Below are 11,913 nucleotides of genomic sequence, written 5' to 3'. Positions count from 1 at the left end.
TATAAAGTAGACTATTAAAAATGAAGCAGTTAATCACACATTTAAAAGCTTGGACTGAAGAAAGATTTAAAAAATAATAATTAAAAAAATACCACCTATATTGTGGTTATGTTAAGAGGAAAGTAGGCCTAATTTATGTGGAAACTCACCAACCCTTTATGGGCAGAATCAACCAAAAAACAACCAATACTTTCACTTTGTCAGCTGGTTTCCATGTTCATATACAGTTGGTCTTGGTTTGCACATTATTTGAGTTGGAAGGCAATTGTAGTCATTATATGATGACTAAAAATGCTAAGACTCTTTTCAGTGTAGGCTAACAAAAATAGCAAATGCTATAAAAGACTTTCTGAAATGGCTTTTTCCTTTAACACCTTTAAAACATGTTAAAGCCATGGTCCTATCTCACTTTGTTATCACGTTCACATATCACGTTACCACTATTGGTTTCTGCCACAAAACTTCCAACAATCAGCTTTAGCCGATCGAGGACGTTTCGAACCATCTGTGTCAAACTTAAAGGACATAAAACAAGATTTTCTCCTATGATCAAACGTCCGCATATATCCATACAATCTGCAGCCAGAGCAAGGGTCTAAACTATTTAGATGCTTGCATCATAATATGTAACTGAATTTAGAGTTGGATGTGGCCCCCTGTAGCCATTTCACCTCCTGTCAACCACCCTCCAGAACAGAGAGTGAATTATTGATAGGATCTATGTGGAGGTGGGGGCTGACACACATACCCCTGTCTGTGAAAACCACTTAAGATGACATGATTGGATTGTACAGTTAAATGTAGGCATAAGCTTCTGGTGGAATGTGACCACATGGCCTGTGAGCAGGGGGGGTCAGTGAGGGGGCAAGTTCATGATTAAATCATTATTCAGTGGTGGTTGATTCAATTTAGACTGCAGTCTGACTGAGCTTTAAATAAAATAAAACAGATCAAGTGTGAAGACATTATCGATAAAATGTGTGAAAGCATTTTAGCAGTAAAATTGCCAAGTTGTTGAAAATGTAACCTGTATCTTCAGATTTTAATGTAAGCATAAAACAACTGATCATAAGAGAGAAAACTATTTCTTTTTATAGAAAAATACATATTTTCATTTTGATTCGTTTGGTTATGACAATTATGACAATGAAAATCAAATTCCAAGGAGACATCGATGATCAATTATAGATTGAGCTTTAAAAGAATGTTTATAATTTAGCCATCACCTATATTGGTTAGGGCAGCTATAGAGGTTCAGGAAATGAAGAGAGGGGGATGATGGGCACAGAAGAGCATGAGGATCAGGAGTCTAACCTGCCACCAGTGAAACAAGTTCTGTGTGCTTCTTACATGAAGCACCTGCCTTACCAACTGAGCTAAACTAGCCTCCCCGCTTAGACTAATCATATGAACGCTTGTTACTTCTACTGCATGAAACATGTACGTAATCACACATTTTCAAAAAGTAATGGGGTAGTTTTGTTTTTTAGTTACTTCGACATTTAGTGGTTTGTTGCCTTTCCATATTTTCCATTATGAATCAGCTTCAGTCTCCAACGTGAAGCTCCAATAACCCTGTAGAGACGTTAAACATTTTGACCTTTTACATTGATTCTATAAGGAAAAGAAACAATCATTTTGAGACTTAAGATGTGCTTCTGTAATTTAGTAAATCTTTTGACTTGTAACTGACTGCACGATGTCCTGGCTAACATTTGTCTAGATACCCATTTAACCCAGTAATGCTTATTTGTGTTAAGAATAAACAATGGCTGACAGCCAGCTGCTGAAGCCAGAGATGTCCCCATCACTGACGGCTGCTGGCTAAGATGATCACACTGTCGCTCTGACTGACCTCAGCAGCTGCACACATGAGCCTCCCCCCTGCCCCCCCCAACACACAAATAATCCAGAAATCAACCCCATATGAAAACAGAGTGGAACAACGTATCAAACAGCTATATGAGGACAAAGAGCGTTTAGAGGCTTAAACGTGTTTGTATAAATCAAAGAGACGCACACAAAATAGATACAATTTTTTACATCTTTATTCATTAAGATTACAGAATGTTTTAAATTATTGCTCATCATCTACCATTATCACTTGCAATATTTAAACATAGGGTTTATTTTTCTTTAATAGACAACTTAAAACATGTTTGAGATTTTTGCCAGTTTGCACTGTATGAGGATTTACAACAATAAATACAGGAGTTGAGTCTTCTTTCACATTCCTATACTTTTAAAGGTTGTCATATATGTATATAGTTTGGATATACATACATGATGCTGGTGTCGTCCCCCGCCCACCCATGTGTTGGTCAGCTTACGGCTGACGAAACATAAAAACTGGTTTCTCCCCCTGACGCACAGGCTGGGAACCTGAGGCAGCTGTTAATGAAGCAACCATGGCATACAAAAAAAAGGATGTGCACAAACACAGACATTTAGACACACACACACTTATAATCACCTCCGCTCTTTTTATGATGCCACGTACTCTTTAACGCACATTCACACTTAGAAGGGGAAAAAAATAAGACTCAAAACAAACGGTTTAAAGTACGATACTGACAACAGGTCACGTCATTTCAAAAGTGTACATTTCATCAGCACGAGGAGACAGCAACGCAAACACATTGGCAGGGGACAATGTGGGACAATGAGGTTCTATAGGCTGTGACACAGTGTAGGATCTTGTCATTAAACGTTTACTAGGGTAATCAGACCTTTGTGTAAAATGTCTTTTTTTTTTAACCACGAGAATTTTCATTACACCCCTTTGCTTTGTTGTCAAGAGATGAGAAGATTGATACCACACACGTCTATACAATAAGTATGAGGCTCTAGCCACATGCCTGTTAGCTTAGCATTAAGCTGCCGATATCAACTGGCCATGCTCTTTCCAAATGCACCATAACCACGTTGTTACCATTTTAGCTTTCATGCTATGCTAACCCAGCAATCCAATATTTGTTTTACAGACATTCGTGTGGTGCTCAACAGCTTCAGTTTTAAGAAAGTTAATTAGGTTATCCCTCAAAGACTTTGGTTATTAATTTTTTGACAATACAGTACTAATAGTACTTCAAAACTACATGGCGTGAAAAACTATTGGATATTTGAATCAACATTAGTATATTTTGTTAACCAATAAACTATAGATTTTTGTGCCGTTTCCTCTATGACCAAGTGTGTTGTACAATAACAGTACAGTAAAAGTTCACCCGAACAATAAGCTACTGTGTGCGTGTGTTAAAGCATGTGATCCCACTCAGAGAGCAGAGCTGGCAGCATCTCCCAGCAGGATAACAAAGAGAATCTGATTGGATCAGGTGCAGAGCAGGTAAAGCGGCAGGGTGCACTTGGCTGTCAGGGGAATTATCTGTCAGGTCTTTCTAGTTTACAGTCAGGTCAGTTCAGGACAAACTGCAGAGGACAGTTACAGTGTGGCTCACTACACCAGTAATATCAAGCCTTTTGGGAATAGGAGAAGAGACTAATGTGTGTAGGGCTCGATAATCAATAACCGTCATTTCTCTGATCTGAGAAGGTGAATGTGATGTAAAATTAGTCTGTATCACAGGGTTGTCTTGTGTGTGGTAAGTACAGTGAAAGTTAAAAAAACATTACTTTTTAAAATTAGGACCTGGTTGAAGATTTCTGATGAAGTACCTGCCACGTTTGGTATCTTTAAATATTTTCTGTCACAGTATTCAAATAAAGGGTTCAAGTACATTTATTACATTTATCATTAGAACATTTAATTGCTTATTGTATAACGTAGGTTGATTTTTCAAAAAGTAACAATATTAGATGGTGCAGGAGAGAAAAAGATAGAAAAATCTTAATTTCAATATAAATATCTAATATACAGTATACCCCTTGTAATGATCTGACAACCTGCCATGCTTCTAATACAGTATAGTCATTGTTGATAAAGGAAAGATGGAATGAAAAGGCTAGTTCCTACTAGCTTGAAATACTTTTCATTACTTAAACACTTGTGCTATGGGAGCACCTGAAAGCCTAAGAAAACAGCAGCCATTGAGATGCTTTCACTGTGGCTTTGAGTGACAGACCGTCACCATCCAGTCATACTACAAAATGACAAACTACAGGCTGATCCAAAGGGACAGGATGCATAAAAAAAAAAAAAAAATTAAAAACAGACAACGGTGAATCTCGAACAAATAAAAAGACATGATATGATTGGACCCTGAGATCCCGCCTAATCCCTCCCGCTAGTTTTAACCCACCCCTTGCAATAATTCACGATAAAAACTAAAAATGTAATCACGTGTAGAAAAGGAAAGACAACAACAACAACAACAAAAAGGGACAGGAAAAAATGTCCGTCACTAAATCTTCAAAGGTCATCTTCATTCACACAGATTTTTTTTAATCAAGTTTTTTTTTTATAAAGTATATATATTTTAGCGTCAATAATTTCATCTTTAATAGTTAAACAGTAAAAGATCTGGCATTGGGTAAGGATGATGGAGGACTTGCATACAACTTGACACACAAATGAGCGCCTAAAGAGAAAGAGACGGTGGTGTCACGACAAGTGGAAGGGAAGTAAAGCATCTTCTAAAAAAAAAAAAAAGATGTGGGACAGCTAGCTAATGGCAGGGTTAATGTGATCATTATTGTTGTTGAGCTTGAATAAATAAGCAACTGCCAAAAGCTCAGGAAAAACCCACGCCCCTCCGCACCTCAGCTTGGTCAGAGCTCGCCCCCCCCTCCCCACCCCGAAATATAAAGCAGGCGTGTTGACTATTCTGTCCATCCTTCCAACTGTTCCACCCCCCCCCCCCCCGGCCCTCCTACTCGTACCCCCCTCCTACTCGTCCCCTCTCCTCTCCCTCCGAGTCTGTGCCATTCATGGAGTATTTTGTATTCTTCAGTCCCTCTCCAACACCGGTTTAATACCTGAAAGAGAAACGGAGAACATTTGAATGTTAGGACGGTGACTTCTTAAGGTGAGGCAGTAACAAGAACTCAACTCTTTATGACTTTAGGGAGTAAAAAAAGATGGAGCAAGTCCACGTCATGGTTGCGGGTCTGTGAGGTTACAGGGTATCAGCAAAATGATAGATTCGAGGAGTTTGGATCTTCCGATTTCACTTCTCGTTTATGTCAAGAAAAATGATTTTTGGTAAGAGACTTTCCAGTTGTGATTCAGGAGTTTTGGTATCTGTAGTTTGACGTGAGCTGATATGTTGAGTCACTCACAGGAGGTGTTGTCATACCTGTAGTAGTTTGGCTTAAAGGGCCCGTTCTTGTTCAGGCCCAGGTACTTGGCCTGCTCATCACTCAGCTCTGTGAGATGTGCGTCAAATGTAGGGAGATGTAGGCTGGCCACGTACTCATCTGGAGGGAAAAAAAGAGGAAAGGAAGAAGGCGTTAGCATTCAGCGGGCTTCTGTAGCTGATGAATCATTTAAAATGTGACGAGGAAGAGAAGTCGTACGAACGCTTGAGGAATTACCATCATTCAATCTGTCTTTCCTCTGCACCGTCTTCATCTGCCTTTTCTTTTCCTATCATGCCCTGCGCATCTACTTCCTCCTGTCCTTATCTCAGTCCTCTTCCTTTTTTCCTGTCTCCATCATCGTCCTGTCAGCGTGTGCTGCAGCAGTAATCACCGACAGTGTGACCTACATTGGGCTCTCTGTTTATCTTTTCGACGTGCTCTGCACTCTCACACCAGGGAAAAGCTGAGAAATGTGACGGGCCATGGTGCAGACAAGCTGAGGGCTGTAACGTTGTCACACAGACTGTGTGTGCGTGTGTGTGTAAACACGCTGAAATTATTCTACTAATGATACGCTATCCAGGGACTGACTGAACATATGGAAGTGCTTAAGAAGTCCGAGCTGCCTGCTGAGGCAAAAACCTCCTGTCATCCTTTTTCTTGGTGGCTACTTATGTACCTGCCATGAGTAGTGCGTTTGTGTTAAATTGGCATTCATACCCTGTGTGTGTTGTGAATTGAGCAGCCTTTGCTGAAGTGTTTATACAATCCGAGCTGAAAGAACTCTTACCCATCTTCTTGGGCAGCAGGTAAACATCCTGCTTGTAGCGTCCCTCTGGAGCGTTGTAGAGCTCTATCAGAGCCAGCGCCTGAGGGAAAGCACGAGTGTACACACACACTTTTAGGCACACACAAACACTTCTAGTTACGTCAAAATGAAGGGCAGTAAACAGACACAAGTAAGAGCAATGCACGTCAGCTGGATAAGAAAACAGGAGAAGTTATGAAGAATTGAAAAGGAGAAAAAAATAAATAAGGTTCTCCATTTGACCTGGGTGGTGGCGGTGATGGAGAGCACAAAAGTGGGCACGGTGGAACAGCTGAGGTTGAGCAGGCGACCCTGTAGAGCAAGGAGGAGCAACAAAGGGTTAATAACCTTTAGATTAAACTGCACACAGTAGAGCTAGAATCAGGGTGTCAGGATGAGTTGTCTGAGATAATTAATAGAAAAAAAAGGAATCTAATGTTCCACTTAATTAACATCAAATGATTAAAACGTCTGCGAGTCGGTCTGTATGTTAAACCAGAACACTCTGCTGTGAGGAGAACAGAGGATGGCTGCATGGATGTTGCAAGAAAAGAAAAAAAAAAGCAGAATGAAAACTTGTAAAACGGTTCTCAGGTCAGGTGTGTGCTACACATCCTTGTACTCTGTTGAGAGGAAATAGGAAACGCGCTCCTTTTTCCAGTGCCATTAATCGAACATGTCCAGATTGTCTTCTCTGAGCTCGACGACAATTCACACGAATGAAGCATATTGTAGAATAATAATGGAGGTAGGAGAGGCGAGGTGATTTTTACTGATGTGGTTCAAACCTGCTGAAGATCAAACAGGAACCTGTGGGCGTGTCCTGATTCTGTCACCACTTACAAACCCCGCCTCAACCTGTAATGTTTGTATTCAGGGTTGTGCATGTTTGTTGTCTTTGGGATGTTTACCATTTGTATACAATGCATCTGTTGACTTCATGTTTCAGTCTTTAAGGTGTGTATCAAAGGCATAATCCCTTGGAGCCGTTTGAGTGTTTGGCTTGTTTTTTTTATTTTTTTATTCTAACTCCATGAAGCGTCTCACATTATGCAAAAAGGAATTTGTCGTTTACTCTGCCGATATGATTTTGTCCAGAGAGTCGGGGTTGTTTGGTGACCTCCAACGTGGGAGAATGTATTTGTGCGTGTACCTCAGCCAGGAGCACTATCCTCTTGCCGTCGGGCCAGATGACGTGATCCACCTGAGAGCGGACTCTCTCCCAGGTCAGTTCAGGAGTCCGCAGGCTCGCCTATTACAGAAATGGCATCATCAGAACGTCTTTAAAAAAAACGGTTGTACATGTTATTTCTGCAGAGCTGTTGCTAGGTGTATCATCAGGAGGCGGAGAGTTGACTCGGTATGTTTGGTCTTTTCCAAGGAGAGTAGAACTTTAAGAAGTGAGTCACAGCTTCCTTTCCTCTAATACTCATTCTGAAGAAGTCTTTAAATAATCCTGTCAGCCTCTCGTATTATTTTTCTATTCCTGGCACTTCTGTCCCACTGGTTCATGGTGAGGGGAATACAATCAGTGAACCATGAAACTTATCCCTGTTGCTTTTTATTTCTCTGACTTGATTATATGTTAAAGCTGTAAGACACTCTGTAGCAGCACAGCTGTTATTATGAATAAAGCTGTGACACTTTCATTACGAATAAGTAATGTGGAGTCAAAGTTTAACTCAGTTTCAGATTCACTAATGCCAAATTCTCCGACAGCTTCTGTTGTTTTTTTTGCCGGTTTGTTCAGCTGAACGTTGATATTCAGGCCGGCTCAGTGTAACGTTAGCGGCTGGTGCACGCGTTTGACTGACCACATCGATCTCAGTGTTGGAGTGTCCCATGTTGCAGACGATGCAGCCGTTCTTCATGCGGTCGAGGTTCTCCCTCACCACCACGTTCTTATTGCCTGATGGAGAGACGGACACGATCAGTGCAAGGAAATATAACCAAAAAAAAAAAAAAAAAAACTGAGGGTGCAAAGGTGGGGTTTTTCTTTTTTAAATACGGAAGGAGGCACAAATGTGAAGTAAAGAGAAATAAGAGTTTTCTGCAAGTCTATAAATGAAAGAAAGTTGAATGGTGAACTTATGGAGGGAATCTAGGTAAACAGTCTGCACCTACAGTATTAATATATGCCAATCTCTCTTTTTAGCCCAGCTAATGAAGTCAGGTTACTTTATTTGTACCCGTGGCTACATTTGTTTACAGGACTTACTGTAAAGATTAAGTTGTGGCATTTGATCTAAACTAAATTAGATTTTTTTTAATTTGAAAATCTTTAAAAAAGGGATACTTCACCCATTTACATGAAGCTGTGTATTAGTACTACCATGTTTCTAATGATACAAAGCTTCATGCAAATGGCTGAAGTATCCCTTTAATGTCCCCGAAGGGCAATTCGGTTTGCAGCAGGAGTCCAACACAGATTAAGACAAAACATCACAATAAAAGCATACAACAGACACAGTAGTGAAGGACTTCTACAACAAAACTTGGTTGCTTGGCTGGTTGGGTAAACTTCATTAGAAAAAAAACACCAAAAAAACAGTTCAATTGGAAAAAAACTGTGCGTGTCCCCAGGGGGAAAAAATCAAAAGGCACACAGAGCCGTAGTACAACGAGGGTGCAAGGTAGACCGGCTACAGATCGTTTAAATTGAGCTGCAAAGTAGAAATATTTTGATGCAGACTTTGTCAGTGAGGAAGAACATTTAGTTCACTTTAAAACTCCACTGATTGACAGAACTCACTCCTCATTAGAGCATGAGAACAACCTTTCTGAATTTTGCTGCAGGGGCTCTAATGAATCGCTCGTAATGGAGCAACCAGTGCGTGCTCTAATGATTGTCACATTCTATTTATTTTACAGCAACTTCATTAGGAAAATCTTGCACAATCTCCCATCTTCTTACTTATTATCCTCTTATAATCTCTTCTGTCTGGTTGAGGTCGCTCTTAAAAGGGGGGGCTCTGTGCTACGGACCTGCCAGCAGCATTTGGCAGTGAAGAAGACAGACGAGGGATTCTCTGCTCCAATTAAGTGTTCAGGACAACTCCCTGGCTGCTGAGCTGGGAACTTGATTAGTAACTTGTCAGACAGTGACGACAATGACTGTCAGTGTTCCTTCAGGATGACTGAACACATATTCAGAGCAGCGGCACTGACTGTCCAAGTCATGTCTCGCACCTTCCAGATTTATTTATGCACTGCTGGTTGTGGATTATGTCCCAAAACAAAAGCTGACAGGACAGATCTGAGTACAGCTGCTGAGCGATGATTAGTCAGCAGTCCAACGATGATGATGCAGAGTTCTGAACACATTTTCACATGATCAAAGAAAAAAAACAACAAAAAACAACAAACAACGATTTTTCTTCATGGAGAGAGGGCGCCTTGGACCGACCTGTGCAGGTGATGACGATGTCCACTTGTCTGATGACTTCATTCAGTTTCACCAGTCTGAAGCCGTCCATGCTGCCATGAGAAGAGACACAACGGAGAGCGTGAGAACAACGCGGGGTCAGCTGAGGCGGCGAGGCCAAAGATCGCAAACTGGGACTCTTACCACGCCTGCAAGGCACAGATGGGGTCGATCTCTGTGACGTAGACGATGGAGCCCATTGCTTTGAGGGCAGCGCAGCAGCCTTTTCCCACCTGAGGAGGAAAGACAGGATACTATCAGACAGACTTCTTTCATTCAGTCAGGGAACATTAAAGTGGCTCTGGTGTTTATATGTCTACAAGTGATATGATATTCTGTCTTTGTCGTTATAAAATCTCGTAGCTTTGGATTTTTTATTGAATTAGGCATTTCTGCATGTAGCCCAGAAATAGGATGAGCCTTAGTTGACTTCATGGTTGAATTATAAACGATTGACCCGATTGACCAATGAGAATCCAAAGAAATATGTAGTTAATATTGTTGTCTTGTACTTGTGTAATTTCCCCTGATGTGTATTCAGCAGGTAGAAGCTCCTGCATTTAGGTCTCTGTGTTAAAAGCACTGTGTGGGAGCTGAAACACTTCTGTGAAAAATGTCAGCCTTACCTCTCCGTATCCACACACCACGACCTGTTTGCCTCCAAACATGACATCAGTGGTCCTCTTCAGTCTGAGGACACAAAAGAGCTATTTCATGGGCCGCCTGACATTTATTCAAACTGTTTGGAGAGGAGAAAATGCCCTTCAGAGATAAATGCTTTATAAAAAAAATAAAAAATAAAAAATAAAAAAAAAAGTTGACATACCCGTCTAGGATGGACTCCCTGCAGCAGTACAGGTTGTCAAACTTCTGCTTGGTAACCGAGTCGTTGACGTTCATGGCTGGAACACAAAGTTTCCCTGCCTTGGACAGCTGATACAACCTACACAATAAAAAAAATAAATAAATTAAAGCTTTGTTCAAGGATAATCTTAAATGTTAGTGTTTTAACCATGCAATTTGGTGTATTCATGTATCTATTAATACTGGTCTAATCAAACATTTTACCAATGACAGCAGAGCTGCACTGCTGCAATCACAGTACTCCCTAAATGGAGGTATTCCTTTCACCACTAGATGGCAGTGTTACTGCATTAGAGAGTGTGCAGAAATGCCTGCCTCTCGGTTTCTAAAAGCATGTATATCTCCTTTACCAAGTAGGGAACTGGTTTGATTTGAAGTAATGCAACATTTTCGAACCTTTTGCAGAAACAAATGCTTGCATGCTGCGAGGCTCACCTGTGCACACCAGTGACACTCTCCTCTACGATGCCCTTGATCTTCTTGAACATGTTGGGGTATTTTTTATAGATCCAGTGCGTCAGGTCTCCACCATCGTCTAGGATCTGAAATTAAGACAGAAGAAGAAAAAGATTGGAGTCATGTTTTTTAGGTCCTGGATTTCTAACAAATAGATGTGTACATTTTAAATATTTCAAACATGTATTCTTGTTGCACTTCTACCATGTAAAAAAATAGATCAGTTATATTTTAAAAGCTCTAGCTGAGAGCAGATGTTTGCACCACAAGTGGGATCTCATCATTTCCTCATGCTGAATAAGCCTTATTTATTCTGAAGGTGTGCTACCATGTTGGGTTGCCAGCCCTCCACGTTGACACAGCGGTCGATGCACCACCAGAAGTCGTCCTCCGACTCCCCCTTCCACGCAAATACACTGAAACCTAGAAAGAGACGGGAAGCATTTTAATCTATCGTGGGGAGGAATGCGAGAAACGGGGAAAACGTGCAGGTGGATGGCGTGAGGTGAAAGAGTGAGCATCTGCATGCATATTGAATGTTGAAGGCAGGAGGAGAGAAAAGGGCAGGTGGAACACAAAGGAACGCCCCGGGGACAGCCTCACCTCCCTCTGCCAGGGCAGCTGCCACTTCATTCTGGGTGGAGTAAATGTTGCAGGCGGCCCATCTGCACTGAGCGCCCAGAGCTGACAGAGTCTCCATCAGCACCTGGGAGAGGAGGGGAGACGTAGACGCTCGAGTTGGATGGATTTTTTTTTTGTTTTTTTCGTAAGTTCTGCAGTAAAGCTGCCGGACGTTTACTCACAGCAGTCTGGGCAGTGATGTGGGTGCAGCCCACCACCTTGGCGCCGGCGAGGGGTTTCTCCCCTTGCGCTCGCTTTCTCAAAGCCATCAGGGCCGGCATCTCTGAAAAAGAGGGAATCACAACAATAAACGCCAAACTCAGAAGTGGATAGAAGAATGAGCGGGATGGCTGAGGGGAATTCCTGTGATTAAATCTTCGCCACAAATCCAGCGAGTCATGCAGCTGAAGGAGCTGGTGATGCATGCGTGTGTGTGTGTGTGTGTGCAGCCTGCAGGGTGCAGCTGAGGCTCTCTGTATGT

At 41.6% G+C, this 11,913-nt stretch overlaps 1 protein-coding gene across 1 annotated transcript in view; it reads right to left on the bottom strand.

The window, feature by feature from the left end:
- Positions 1–2,030: 2,030 nt before the first annotated feature.
- ahcyl2b (adenosylhomocysteinase like 2b) overlaps positions 2,031–11,913 on the bottom strand; it is a 36,492-nt gene continuing 26,609 nt past the window's right edge. Inside the window, exons 4-17 of the mRNA XM_079334573.1 lie at positions 11,615–11,715; positions 11,415–11,517; positions 11,140–11,234; positions 10,791–10,897; positions 10,318–10,434; positions 10,118–10,181; positions 9,636–9,724; positions 9,474–9,544; positions 7,882–7,976; positions 7,221–7,319; positions 6,311–6,379; positions 6,050–6,128; positions 5,256–5,376; positions 2,031–4,935 (exon numbers count right to left, since the gene is read on the bottom strand). Of these exons, the coding sequence (XP_079190699.1) occupies positions 4,929–4,935; positions 5,256–5,376; positions 6,050–6,128; positions 6,311–6,379; positions 7,221–7,319; positions 7,882–7,976; positions 9,474–9,544; positions 9,636–9,724; positions 10,118–10,181; positions 10,318–10,434; positions 10,791–10,897; positions 11,140–11,234; positions 11,415–11,517; positions 11,615–11,715 (1,217 nt within the window). The 3' untranslated portion in view covers positions 2,031–4,928. The remainder of the gene's footprint in view (positions 4,936–5,255; positions 5,377–6,049; positions 6,129–6,310; positions 6,380–7,220; positions 7,320–7,881; positions 7,977–9,473; positions 9,545–9,635; positions 9,725–10,117; positions 10,182–10,317; positions 10,435–10,790; positions 10,898–11,139; positions 11,235–11,414; positions 11,518–11,614; positions 11,716–11,913) is intronic.

The sequence above is a fragment of the Symphodus melops genome, assembly GCF_947650265.1.
Source record: "Symphodus melops genome assembly, chromosome: 22".
Lineage (NCBI taxonomy): Eukaryota > Metazoa > Chordata > Actinopteri > Labriformes > Labridae > Symphodus > Symphodus melops.
Note: the sequence above shows the minus strand (reverse complement) of the source record. Positions and strands in the feature narration are given on the sequence as shown.